Consider the following 14,136-nt stretch of genomic DNA (forward strand, 5'->3'; position numbering starts at 1 on the left):
AGAGGCAGCAGAGGAAAGTTTTTGAAGTGCCCAGGGATGCTGTAAGCACAACACCGCATCATGCCGCCATATAAACATGAAAAAAAAGGAAAGATAAAGAAGACTTACTAGGCGATCAAAATCTGTCCACTGCTAGCACTGGGATTTCAAGGCACAGTCTGCTCAAAGCCATCTGGCCCATCGGGGTTGGTGTGGTTAAGACACACTAGTTTCTCTGCCTACAGTTCAAAAGGCAGTGATGTGGCAACAACCCATGTCCATCTGCCTTTGATCTCCCCAACCCAAAGCATTAGGTACTCATTCATAGCTGAGACATAAATCCACAACTTCTTGGGAAACAACCATGTGCTCTAACTAGGAGGAATAGTATAGTCATGTCAGGGCTGGAAATATCCTGGGCCATTCCACATTTGATGCTAGAGCCTCATTATCTAATTTATTTGGGCTTTTAAAGGATTGTCACCTACAATGTTTTGGTTTGTTTTTTAAAAAAGGCTGGTGCCTTGAGCTGGACATGTTTTTCCAGCCATAGTCGATAGCTTCAAAGTTTCTAAAGCCCATGACTAGGACATGCAAATTTATCTTTCATACAGCATTAACTTTTGGCAACAACCTAGAAGCTCCTGTCTAATTTTCATTTATTCATATTTTAACCAAGAGGTATTAAAAACACTGGAGAAAATGAACACGGAAACTAGGGCCTCCAAAGTTGTTGCCTAGATTTACCAGTTTTTCAAAGCCATGAATTTTATCCGAAGGCACCATGATATACAAAGAGACAACAGGGTTTTAAAAACAAAAAAAACAGAGGCCACATCTCTCTCTCTGAGTATGAGGCACTTATATAGGTTCGTTGCATTCTGGTTAGAAGATGATCTATAATAAGTACATCTTCTGACACATTCTGAAATACCAGATGTACTCATTTTTTTCTGGTTTTTATGCTTTATAACAAGCCAGTTTTGATGTCTCTCTCCCTCTCTCCAAGGGAGCGGCTTTGGAACAATTTCTGAATATACTTGGAAAGTGTTGAAATCGTTCAGGGGTGAGATCCATGTCCAGGATGCCACATCCGTGTTTGCTCCTGCTTCCTGAGAAATCCCCTCAGAATTTGCATTCCAAAGAAAGGTATTCATTACTCTAGAGGAACTATTCCAAAAGCATTACACTGAAAAGACTTGAAAGCATCTCGGTTTGCTGTATACTGTAAGGTCTAAATAAAAACGGGTGAATCTTTAAGAATTGGTTAGTTACCTGAGCAAACTGTTTCCATGCACTTGATGATGTCAGTTTCCCTGTTCCGGGCCTATACATTGGAGCCAGTGTATAGATTTCTGTACTGTTTTTCTGTTTGGACCGTAGGAGTGCAAGGGTAATCTTCGTACTCAATCCTGATGGGTTTGGGTTACAAGAACTAATGCACCATGAAGCATAAACAGACGATTTCAGGGTTGTTTGCTGAACAAAACTAGGCTTTGTGTAGTTTAAGAAGCACCAGCTCACAGTTGTAGTAGTGCGCAAACTAGGGAACTGTAGGATTTGCTGGAAGTCTGCGAGATCTGTCAGGAGAATTGTCGAAGTCACTGCTTTCCCACTTGGCTGCGATGCCATTTGTACCAACATACCAAACGGCAATTTCTGTTGCCTGGGTTCATCTTCTATCTGGCTTTCCGCTGATGGCAACCTGGTGGGGCTGAGACTCATGTCAGATGATGCTTCATCTACGTCCAGTTCTTCTGGAGATTCTCGGCCTTCCGAGGTACCACTAGACTTTTGCCCTGGAGAAGTAGAGTCAAAGCTAGGGAGTTTCTCCCTGCTTACTGGGGAAAGCTCAGTGGGAGGCATGTTGGTAGCTGGCGAATCTTGAGATGACGAGGACGGCAACGGAGAGGAGGACGGCACGCTTTCTTTTGGCTCAGTAGTACAGCTCTGCCTAACCAGCTGAGGCTTTTGAGGTCTGGGGAAGCTTTTCTTTATGTCCGAACTGGTGAGTTCTACAGCACTTAGCTCCTCGACAATCTGCCCATACATCTTTTCATCCTTTACTCTCTTTTGTTGCTTGGTTTCCATGAAGAGCTCCAGGCTGCTTGCCGGTGAAAGCATTCGCTTGTTTCCGCCTAGGGTAGAGGCACTATCTGAGCTGGAGGTTAAGCACAATGGGATGGAAGGATCTAAGTTCAGGGACAAGGTCTGTGGTACTTTCCACAACCCTCCATGCTGGCCTAACATCTGCGCTATGTTGAATCCTATGCCGTGCATGGTTGCACTGGTGGCTAATGTCCTTTGAGAAAGAGTTTCGTCGACTTTGCAAATGACAATGGCAGGGCTGCTGCTCTGAGCAAGAATCTGGGAAATGCTTGTGTACATAACACTACCATAGGATGGCACGTGGGTCTGGATCCTGACGGGAACAACTGTGCCCGGTAACGATTGGGCAGGCCCAATATTCTGGGTTTCAAAATCCACCTGTAGCTGTTGTTCAGAAGAGGTATCGGTTGATTTAATGCTACAATCGGGCTGGTATGTTGCAAGTGCATTTTTAGAATACTGTCCTGATGTTCCTGAGTAACGCTGGTAGGTTTGCTCTTTAGCATGCACATAATCAGCAGTTTTCTTTCTGATATGCTCCTGAGCATATTCCAGGTGGTAACCAGGGTGGCTTTCAGTTGAGAAAGGTTGCTTGGAGTAAGTTTTCTGAAGCTGCTGTACAAAATGATGTGGAAAGGGGGACTGAGAGAGTTCCGAAGGCCACAGGGGCTGAGAGGGCAAGTGAACCATGCAGACTGACGGATACGGAAACTGCAACAACGTGTTCTGGAAGGGGAGAAAGGGAACCTTTTCTTGCAGTGCAAATAGATGTTGCTGTTCTGTTGAGTATTTGCTTGGAATATAAGGTGCTTGCGGGATTGAGGAATGGGAAAGTGGAGATAAACTAGTGCTGCGTGGGGGACAAGAACCAGCAGACTGCTTCCCGGAGTCATCCGACTGGACAGAAGAGGGGGAAAGAGGCCAAGCCACGTGGGAAGACCGAAGGCCGGCATGCCCGTGCTCCATTTGCTCTTGCTTTATATTTTGTTCCATGCTTGGATCAGCTTGGGAAATCTCCGGAGAACCACTGAAAGAAGCCTGGCGAACCAAAAAGCACTTTTTCCTTTCTCTTGCTGGAGATAAAGAGGTAGGAGGCGGACCTACTGCAGAAGCATGGGTCAGATTCCCGTAGTCAAAGGATTTGCTTCGGATCTCAGGGATTTCGGCAGGGTGGGGACAGGGCATCTGTTCGGACGAGCAGCGCCTCATTTCCTTCTGTTGGTGATGCCCAGGGACAGAGAGTGAGTAACCGCCAGCCGGGACGGTTAAAAACTCAGACTGTTTGCCAAACTCATCCTGCCTTGTCGACGTTACGAACTTGATACTGTCCTCCCTCTCGAAGGACATGGACAAACTGGAACTATGGGACAAATTGCTCTCTTGGCTAGGGCTCCGAGAAAGGCTCGTCCCTGTGGACTCAAAGCTGGACTCTCCAGAGGAGTGCTCCAAGTCAGCCAGCCGCAAGCGTTTCTTCTTCGGGGGTAGCTTCTCGGCCGGCAGCTGAGAAAGGGTTTCGCTCCTCTGTGGCCACTGGAACTCTTCTGCAGGCTTCTCCGGCTCTTTGGCTGGGGCTTCCCTCTCTCTCTCGGGTTTATCGGGCTCCTCCGTCACGCGGATTTCAGGTACCTGTATATTATGCTGGCGAACAAGCCTGGGCTGCATGTGATATGACTGAGAATGTTGGGATGAAGAAGGCTGCTTGCAAACAATGCTGTCAGCACTTTCCGTTTGCGGGACCCTATCCGGGCTCATTGGGGAATCTGCAATCTCACTTTCACAAGTCTCAGACGACGAATACATCTTATCTTGCTGGCAAACGACAAGCTCTGTAGATTCGGACCTTTCAAATGAGTTTGGCCGGCTTAATGAATTTGTGTGTTGAATGACGGAGATTACGTTGCCTTTTCTGGTCAGGGACTCCGAAGCCTTTTCTTGGTCGCTTGTCAAAGAGCATTCTTCTAAACTTGTGGCTGGGCTTCCAGACTGCAGGTGGGATCTGCAAATTTCAAAGCGGTCTGGGTGAGAGTGCACAGAACTGTCGTGGCTTTGGATGGCATATCTGGTCCTTGGCCCTTCCTGGATTTGTAATTTAGGATCAAAATCGCCACTCATGGGGCTGCCAGAAGCACCGCTGCACAGGGATGGGGTGTCTTCCTCATCTCCAACACTCTTTTGTATTCTGCGCTTTCTAGTTTCAAATGTAATGCTATATGTAGAAGACACTGCCTGCAACTGTGCAGATGATTCAGGATAAAATTCTCCCCCTTGCTTTGACCCGCTCAGAGATGGTGTGTCTCTATAGCTTTGCTTCAAAGGCCCATAATCTTCCCATTTCCTGTAGTGCTTCCCAGAGGCGTCCCCCTCATAAAAGGGCCTCTCCCCTGTTAGCAACTTCTTCATGCCCGACCCTTTTTCTCCTACAGTTGACCTGCTGGAAGCAACCATAATGTTCTTTGATATTCTCCCATGGTACTCTGAATCTGAGTGTCCTTCCTGCAGCGATGGCAGCTCAAAGGCCGCTTGTCGTATTAGCATGCGCTGGTGGGGTGTTCCTATTGTCCCGGGGTAAAACACATCATCGGAACCAGTCATCCTCTCGTCAAATGAATGGCTTCCTCTTAAAGCTGAAGGGACATTCAAGTTGGTTGCAGACGATGTCGGCATGGAGTTGCTTCTAATAAGCGGGTTTGTATCTGCTGGAGGCTCTAGGAGAGATGAATCACTTGGGTGGCTTCCTGGATAAAGGCTTGATTCACTTTTGATGGATGATGTGACATTCTGAGACTGTTTGGATTCCATACTGCTGTCGTTAAAGACTTGGCTACTTTTTATAGTGCTCATTTTGCTTGGATCAATTAGTGCTTCTTTATTTGGAGACATTCGCTCTTCAAGCATCTTCATTTCTAATCTAGGGTTTGTGAGAGGTAGGGGCTCTGCCTTGCCTTTTCTACCCATCGAGCTACGATCCTGATTGGCTGTCGCTAAAGGTTGTGCCATCCTTTGATTAATCCTATAGAATTTTCCAAAGATTATTTCTTCGTAAGACTTTGCATTTGTATTTGGTGGGCTTATTTGCTGCTCGGCACTCTCTGAGCGCGAAAAATAACCAGAGTCAGTACTTCCTTTGCTGTGGGGGCTTAAGAGATTTAATGACTGCTCAGAATCCTGCCCTTTTTTCTCAGATAGTCTTAGTGCAAGTCGCTGCTTAACTGTATGAGAGTCATCAGACTTACTAATTAATGTGTTTTGCAGATTGTCAGATCCAATGTGTGGGGAGCTTTCACATGGTAACTGCACACCACTTTTGGGAATAATCAAAATGGGGACTTTCATTGGGCCACCCAGGGATTCTTCTATGGATGAGTGAAAGCCACTTCTGCTACCGATGTCCAATGGAATCTGCGGAACGGGGCTCAGTTTGTCAGAACCTTCGACAAATAACGAAGTCTCTTCATCAGTATCTGTACTCTGCTCGCCATCTGAATGTATCTCTGCCTCCACGTCGATAAAACTGGCGTCTAGGTCCAATTTAGATACAGCCGACTCTGTGAAAGGTACTAATCCCGCTTTGATCGCATGGGCATGCGATTTCCTGTGCTTGTATAAATTGCTCTTTGTCTTAAACGAGAAGCCGCAAGGGACACAAGGGTATGGACGTTCCCCAGTGTGAGACCGAATATGTTTCTTAAGTACACTAGGTTTGGCACAAGCCCGGCTACAGTACGGGCAAATGTATTTGCCAGGCTTTTTGGGTTTGTGTTCTTTCTTATGACCATCTTCCGACTGTTGCTCTATACACTTCTGAGAATACTGGCTATAAGCAGGGTTCAGACTCGAAATCTTCTTCCTGGAGAAACTTCCGCTATGGCCATGCACGTGAAATGGAAACAAGTCCTCGGAGGCAACCGGCTGCAGGTGGCCAGGAAACTGCCATTTGTGGCCTTCTAGGCTCTGATGCGGCTTCAGGTTGTGCAGGAATCCTTGTGGCAATGAATGCTGGGGGAAAGAAAGCGAATGTTGACATGAGTAAGGACTCGGAAGGTGCTGCGGGTATTGCTTGTCTGTGGCTTGCTGGGCAACGTCACTAGATGACACTCCTTTCCCAGAACTGAAAAGCTGTGCAGATGCCGGGTCCGCCATGTGCTCGGGGTCCCTTTGTGTCTGTCCTTCCAGGCTGCTAAGTGCGCTCATCTTAACATTAGCCGAATGTTCCTGCCTCCATCTACTTGGTACTTTAGCTGTTTCTCCAGACCTTGAGGTAGCATTTTGCCCTACAGCTGTATCTCCGGAGTCCATTTTGTCACGCAAGGTCTTAAGTGCTAGTTCACTCGAAAGCTGTTCAGGCACATGAAGTTTCTCCAGTGCTGTGCTTTTTTAAAGTTAAGTTGCTCCCATTTCTCCAGAGCTGTCCCAAGTTCACAGACTTCTCTTTCTCTGTGGAACGGTCCACGCAGTAGTCTTATAGGCATTAGATCTTTCGTAGCTCTATGCTAAAAAAAGGTTAATTGTCACACAGTTCTGTTCATGGCAGGAAGTGTCTCTGAACAGTTTTATTATACATCCATCAAGACTTGCTGTGGCATTTGAACATTATCCATGCTTTTTAAGTGTTCAGAAGAAGAATGATCCAGGGGGATATATTTGCTCGTCAACTAAAGCAGGGTTCTAGACATTCCTCCCAAAAAGATGCAGTAGTCTGTAAGAGAGAAAGTTTAAAAAGAGAGATCAATGTAACAAAATATTTAAGAAACGTTCAATTGAGTGAATGAGGCTGGAACTAGATGTTCTCCGAGTCACTTGGTTGTTGCTGAAAGCAGCTGTCTCCCACCTCTTCCTCCTTTTTCCCTCATGATATTCAACAAACCAATGTGGTGTGCAGTGGTTAGAGTGCTGGACTAGGACCTGAGGGACTAGAGCCATGAAGTCTCATGGGTGTCCTTGGGCCAGTCACCAACTCTCAGCCTAACCTACCTCACAGGGATATTGTGAGGATAATATGGAGGGGATAATATGGACCATGAGCACAACCTTGAACTCTTTGGAAAAAAGGTGGGATATAAATGTAATAAGGATTTTCTTTAAAATGAAAATAAAATGGAAAGTGTGTGATGCAGCGTTACTGAGCTCTGATTTTCCCGAACCTTGCTTCCACTTGATAACAGCTGCTTGGAGGTGCCAAAAAGCTCACAACATCATGCCGCTAGATGTTACAGAGGAAGGAGAGACCAAGGACCACTGTTTACAGCAATAACCATGCAGCTTCCACAATGTCTAGTTCTGGCCTGATACCACCAAATATATCTATTAAGAAACAGTGCTTCCACTCAACCTATCTGTGCAGACAATATATGGAGAAAATCCTAAAAACAATCAAGCAATAGCTCAAATGGAAGTTTGTGAAGCTGCAAAAAAAGAGGTTTGTTTGGGTTTTTGTTTTAAAAATGAAATGACATAGATTGGAATACTATATTATTATTATTATTATTATTATTATTATTATTATTATTATTATTATTGTTGTTGTTATTATTATTAATACCCTCTGGGCGGCTTCCAACAAAAGATTAAAAATACATTAAAACATCAGTTATTAAAAACTTCCCTAAACAGGGCTGCCTTCAGATGTCTTCCAAATGTCAGATAGTTGTTTATTTCTTTGACATCTGATGAGAGGGCGTTCCAAATGGAGGGTGCCACTACCGAGAAGGACCTCTGCCTGGTTCCCTGTAACTTGGCTTCTCTCAGTGAGGGAACTGCCAGGAGGCCCTTGGCACTGGACCTCAGTGTCTGGGTTGAACGATGGGGGTGGAGACGCTCCTTCAGGTATACTGGGCCGAGGCCGTTTAGGGCTTTAAAGGTCAGCACCAACACTTTGAATTGTGCTCGGAAACATACTGGAAGCCAATGTAGGTCTTTCAAGACCAGTATTATGTGGTCTCGGCAGCTGCTCCCAGTCACCAGTCTAGCTGCCATATTCTGGATTAGTTGTAGTTTCCGGGTCACCTTCAAAGGCAGCACCATGTAGAGTGTGTTTCAGTAGTCCAAGCGGGAGATAACCAGAGCATGCACCACTTTGGCAAGACAGTCCACAGGCAGGTAGGGTCTCACCCTGCATACCAGATGGAGCTGGTAGACAGCTGCCCTGGACACAGAATTGGAAACCACACCAGTAAGCATATATTATCTGTGGAACAATAGCAGTAATTGTGATGGGCAGCAGGACTACCTCATGTCAGAAGCAGCAAAATGATATAGTGCTGGAAGGGACTATGGGAGATAACAACCAACTAAAAGATACCGTATTTTTCTATAAGAAACACCAGACCATAAGACGCACCTAGTTTTTGGAGGAGGAAAACAAGAAAAAAACATATCCCTCTTGCTGTTCTGGCTTCTGAGATAGCCGGGTGAAGCCTCTTCAGGGCAGCGGGATGAAGGCTCCCCCAAGAGCCACGCTCCCTTTAAAAAACTTACTTTTTAGGAGGGGGAAAGTGTGTCTTATAGAGCGAAAAATACAGTACTCTGAATAGACCTGCTGAAAGTCCATTAGTTCTAGAGGGTCTACTCTAAGAAGGATCATCTCTGTGTTTCTACCTGGCTCACAAAGTAGGAAGGAGAAGCTATGTGTCCTGTTGGCTTTTAAATCTTGTTCTTGTGGCTCCCTACTCATATCCACACAGATTAGGTCATGCTATGTCCAACCTACGTGTGACATACAGATCCATGCAGCAATCTCTTGATGTTTTAAAATTTTACTGAAAAGCAGCAGCAGGGGGCACCAAACTAGACCCTTTCCACTGCAGATTCTATTCCCAGTCTAAATCCCCTACAAACTGCAGTTAGCCCACAGCCGCTCTGTTCCAATTCAGAGCCCCTAATATATGATTTAACATGTAAAAAATTAATATACCAGAAATTTAGCCCATACATTAGCCTAGTTTGGTCCTTACAACTTATGCATCAGCATCCAGTACCAGCCTGTTTGTGGAAGATCTGCAGCTAGCAAGATTCTTTGCAAGTCTTTGAATGCAGAATATGCAAAACTATCAAACAACTAAGGCAATTACTAGATCAGGCCATTGGCATCTAACTCCAAAAAGCTGCATATGTCTAAGTTTTGCTTAAACAGTTTCTGCTTGTTTTCCACATAAATAGAAGAGCCATGATACATGCTACCAAGGATAGGATATCTTCATTTTGTTTTGAAATCTTTCCTGTTCTAGTGCCAGAGCAAAGGATATCTTTAATTTGAATATTGTTGTTTTTAAAGTTACCTGCATCTTCTTGGCATCTACTGTACATGACTATCTTGAAGCTTCCTAGAGAGAAAGAAAAAAACAAAATAAAAATAATTAGGAAAATGTTAAAAATCTATATGGACCTTGCACAAAGAGAGAGAAAGAGAGAGAGAGCTATTTTAAAATTGTTCCAGAGCTTATCCATCTTCAATGAACAGAAACTGTTTGGGGGGTTTTTTGGGGGAGGGGGAATGGACACATTACCTTCTATTCTGAAGAATATGGTTTTTTTAAAAAAGTCCTAGCCAATATAGCTTTTTATGTTACACCTTTGAGTATACGGTCAACAAACTCCAATATCTCTGCCACTGGCCTCCCCAGCAGTGCTAAATAAGGAAATGAAGCCGCTGTATAGTGAGTCCAGGAGGGGGGATGAGAGACAAAAATGACAGAATAAACAAGGGATGGAGGAGGGGAAAGACCTCTGCAGGAGATCAGTTCTTACCTGTGTCGATGTAGGCAGTGGGGAGAGAGAATTGGGGAAGGCTAAAGCGATGAAAAGATGAGGAGAAAGAGGAAGAGAGAGGGAGGGAGGGAACAGGTAGAAAGGAGAGCGCAATGCAATTCTGCAACATTGCAAATCCCACCTACACTTGTCTGTGGCTCCACATACTTTTGGATCTAGATCAGCCCCCCCCCCCCCCCGGTTGAAACACTGTTTTCCCAGTAGTCAAAATGTCCTCAATGGGAAAAAGGCCCCACACCCCTGTCACAAAAGGAATGTCTGTTCAAAAGGATGGGAGAAATCAATAAATTATTTTTGCACCATACTTATTATGTTTCTGAATACATGGCTTCATATAAAGAACAGATGTTGGCTTACAAATAATTTTCAAATTGCAATGTACAAAATACTGGCTTCATTAATAAGCTAATTAATTATCTCACTAGCCAAGCACCAAATAAATAAAAAGGCACAGTTGCTTGGGGGAGGGAACTGACTCTGAAGAAAGCCAGATGGTTACGAGCAAAATAACGATGCTATTACATAAATAAAGGAAATAACATCTTTCCTTCTTACCAAATATCTCTGTCAGCCACAGTGATGAAAATGTCAAAAGCAGCAAGAATCCTGCCAATTCTATAGCTGCCCTGGTAAACAAACTGACCGGAAATCTAACAAGAGGGACCCACATGAGGCAGGTCAAATACAAAAGACAGGGTAGAGAATCGCCTCACGTGCAACAGTGTGCCTCGCTCAGGCAGTTCTCCATTTCAAAGATCTGCAAATGCAGCAGCAGGATGGGTACCCATCTTCCCTCTTCAGACGCCCCACTTTCTCCATCCCACTAACCATTTACTCAGTGTACACACTCCCATTTACTCTGCAGCCACTGGTATGGGAAGTGGAGCATGCAAGATGTTAGCCACAATCCACATCCCCCCCTGTATCTGTCCTGCATTTGGGTGAGTTCCCCACCACCACCACTACCAAAACCAGCTTCAATCCCCACCTGGTTAAGAGAGCAACCTAGGTGTGTTTAAAATGTAGTAGTAGTAGTAGTAGTAGTAGTAGTAGTAGTAGTAGTAGTAGTAGTAATACCCCACCCATCTGTCTGGGTTTCCCCCTGCCACTCTGGGCAGCTTACAGCATATATAAAAGCATAGTAAAACATCAAGCATTAAAACATTTCCAATACAGGGCTGCCTTCAGATGTCTTCTAAAAGTTGTGTAGTTTTTTTTATGTCCTTGACATCTGAAGGAAGGGCGTTCCACAGGGAGGGCACCACTACACAGCCCAAGTTCCAGAAAGGCCTCAGTCAAGCTGATTCGTCCACAGTCACCATCGGTACCACTAATAAGCTTTGTTTCACCCATTTTTATCATGGCTGGTTAACTCAGGTGGGGTCAAATGCACCCTGACAGCACTTAAAGAAATTCCTAAAACTTTTATGTCTGCCTTTCACAACCATTAGCACAGCTGGGTGTTTTTTGTTTTGTTTTGGGCCCTCTTATGGGACTGGGGTCACTTTGCTTGTCTTGATGGACGGGTTTTACCCATAATTTTATTATCAACTGAATTGCTTTAATGGAAAAAGTGCCGTTTTAGTAGTGGTTCCCATACCTTTGAACAGCCTGCTTTCAGAGGTTCATCTGCCTCCATGTAGCAGGTCTCCATAAGTCAAGTGCTGCATGCTGTGCCTATAGCATCCACTAGAAGTTACCTGTGCACACTGTCACAATCTGATGGAGAGTCTCTCTGCTTCTGCCAGTTGTGCCTGGCAGCAGTGTGTGTGTGGCGGGGGACGGGGGGGTTACCATAGCTCAGTGACAGGAAAGGTATCCAGTTCCAATAGTCTGACCTGGTATGAGGCATCTAACATTCTGACTAACACACAAGGTTCTCCAAGTGACGGTCAGGCAACCCCAAGCAGTATAACATTTGGACTTCAAATTGCAAACCTGTAATAAGAGGAGGGTCTGGTATTCTACTCTTTTCATCAAGCATTATTAAGAAACAAAGTGAAAACTTTCTTTGGATCTCCCAGTGATGGAGTAGTATTTATTTTACCAGATCATATACATTTCATTTCAGATGTTCAATATTTGCTAATAAAGCAGGGTAGAGAGAGGTTATAAGTCTCTTGTGGTTGTGGCTTTGTAGCTGGCAGTCTACACTGTTTCCCAAGTTTTTCCATGTAGGAATGTAATTTCCAGGACTTTTCACTGGCTCTTCATGAAAGATTGAATGGTTGTGTGTTACACACACACACACACACACACACACACACACAGATCGTTATACCAGCTCATTAGCTCATATAGAATCCTTTTCCACATGCAGAATGAACTCAACCAGGAGAAACTTTTTAAATGTAGAAAAGGGTACATTCTACCTCCAAAACTTACTGAGTTCCTATTACTTGAATATTTTTAAGTTCTTCCATGCTAGAAAAACCAAAACAACACAATTCATTAAGCTTAGAGAAAGTGATTTCCCCAAAGTTGCAAAGCATGTTCCAAGACCAAGTGGGGATTTGAACTTCAGCGTCCCAAATGCCTGGCCATCATACTAGCAACTGCACTACACTGGCTCTATCACAGGCTTGTCCGTAAATATTTACATACAGGCAGCAACCATTTTGGGCGCGTCCAATATGTGAGCAACCACACGCATCACGCTGAACCTGGAAGTGACCCAAAAATGTCACCAAAAAGGGGTGGAACGGGGTGGCCTTACACAGGCCTTGCTGATGTATGCAAAGGCCTGGAACGTAGCAAATCGGTCACTACCTGTATGTGTTTGCTCATCTGTGTTATATATGCTGCTCCATCTAACTAGATGCTGGTTTTCTGAAGCAAATCGTATATTAAAAACTACACTAGATATATTTGATTTGGGACTCTTTTGCATGTTATTTGTCAACAAAGGCACATCTGCCAAAATGCGCACATGGGAAAGGGCAGTCTGATGCAATGACACCCATGCTGCATGGCTATGTGACATGTTCACATGCAATGTGTGAAGCAGCCCTTGTGCCTTGCTGCTGAGCCGAGCTCTGCCACTCAGAAACATTTAAGAGAAATCAGCATGCATACGTCTATTCTCTTCTCTCTTCCACATTTTAGGGCGCCCTGAGATGGTGAATCACTACAAGCCAGTCTTCTTGCTTGTTTCCTCAAAAGACACACAATAGTTGCAAAAATAGTTCATGCAAATGAAGCTCCTACAGCGTCAGCAGCCAGATGAGCGTGGGTGATCAGAGAAGACTCTGCAGTTGCAAAGAGCAAACTGTTTAAGGAGAGCAGTTGTCTTTTTTTGCCGGGTAGTGGGGGGGGGGGGAGAGAGTTTGCCCTTGCTGTTCACTGTTATATTAAGCTTTGTTCCAAAAACCACCCATTTGCAATGCAATGATAAATGACACCTGACAAGATCTGACCCTCCTTTCCTACTAACACAGGAAGCAGTGCTTTGCTGAGAACTGAAGGTACACTGGAGGTGTCATTAAAAAATAAAGGCAAGCATAAAATCTAAATATAACCAGGACTACCCACTGGGTATGACTGTATTCATATTTTTAGCAAGTCTAACACTTGATGTTTTAGGTGGTGTTTTTTTTTAACCTCACCTAAATGCAAAGTCGCATCCTGGTTTTCAATATACTTGTCTGCTTGCTCAGTTACATTCTTATACATGGCAGTTTCTCTGTGGTGCTGCTAAGTACAGTGACACTGGTGTATCTAACAAGCATCGTTGAGATCTATGCTAACTAAAGCTCCTGCAATTGTCACTTTTCACTCTCTCTCTCTCTTTTTGCAGGAGAAAAAGATAAACATCCACATTACTTCTAGATATCTCTAAAGAACCAGGGAACAGCTACTTATTACAAAATTCAGATAAGAAAGCTAACTGACCTAAGGAACAAAGGCTAACAAACATAAAAATCTAGTGCCTTTTCAAAAATGAACACCTAACAAGTCCAACTGCAAATCATAAAGGTATTATATACTAGACGACAGCAGGCTACAAGCCAAGAGAAGCATCGAGAAAATTCTACCTGAGCGGGCTGAAGCAGTCTGATGTATTTCCATCTCTGAAGCTAATGTGGTCTAGGCCCCGGGTAGTAAAAGGGTGACAGACCTCTTGGGGACACCCTCTCATCACCCCACCCTGGCCTCCTCATAGAGAAGATCGAGTTGCAAATGTATCAATCAAATAAGGAACAAATGTTAAGTTCAGGTGGTTCAAGGCATGCCCCCACGCGACTGAGGGAGAGGAAGGAAGAATGTCACCAACCCATATGACTA

At 44.4% G+C, this 14,136-nt stretch overlaps 1 protein-coding gene and 1 long non-coding RNA gene across 8 annotated transcripts in view; one reads left to right on the plus strand and one right to left on the minus strand.

Annotated features, from left to right (window-relative positions):
• HIVEP2 (HIVEP zinc finger 2) overlaps nucleotides 1-14,136 on the minus strand; it is a 141,415-nt gene that overhangs the window by 11,665 nt on the left and 115,614 nt on the right. For all 7 annotated transcript variants that reach the window (XM_083496221.1, XM_083496217.1, XM_083496218.1 and 4 more), the window contains 2 exons: nucleotides 9,363-9,407; nucleotides 1,255-6,784 (listed from right to left, as the gene is read on the minus strand). In XM_083496221.1, coding sequence (XP_083352347.1) covers nucleotides 1,255-6,384 — 5,130 coding nt within the window. In that variant the 5' untranslated portion in view covers nucleotides 6,385-6,784; nucleotides 9,363-9,407. The remainder of the gene's footprint in view (nucleotides 1-1,254; nucleotides 6,785-9,362; nucleotides 9,408-14,136) is intronic.
• On the plus strand, nucleotides 109-7,458 carry LOC310703764. The gene is made up of 2 exons (XR_014524360.1): nucleotides 109-1,128; nucleotides 7,251-7,458. It is a non-coding gene; the product is annotated as an uncharacterized lncRNA (long non-coding RNA).

Source organism: Podarcis liolepis, assembly GCF_965112155.1.
Source record: "Podarcis liolepis genome assembly, chromosome: 3".
NCBI classification, from domain to species: Eukaryota; Metazoa; Chordata; class Lepidosauria; order Squamata; family Lacertidae; genus Podarcis; species Podarcis liolepis.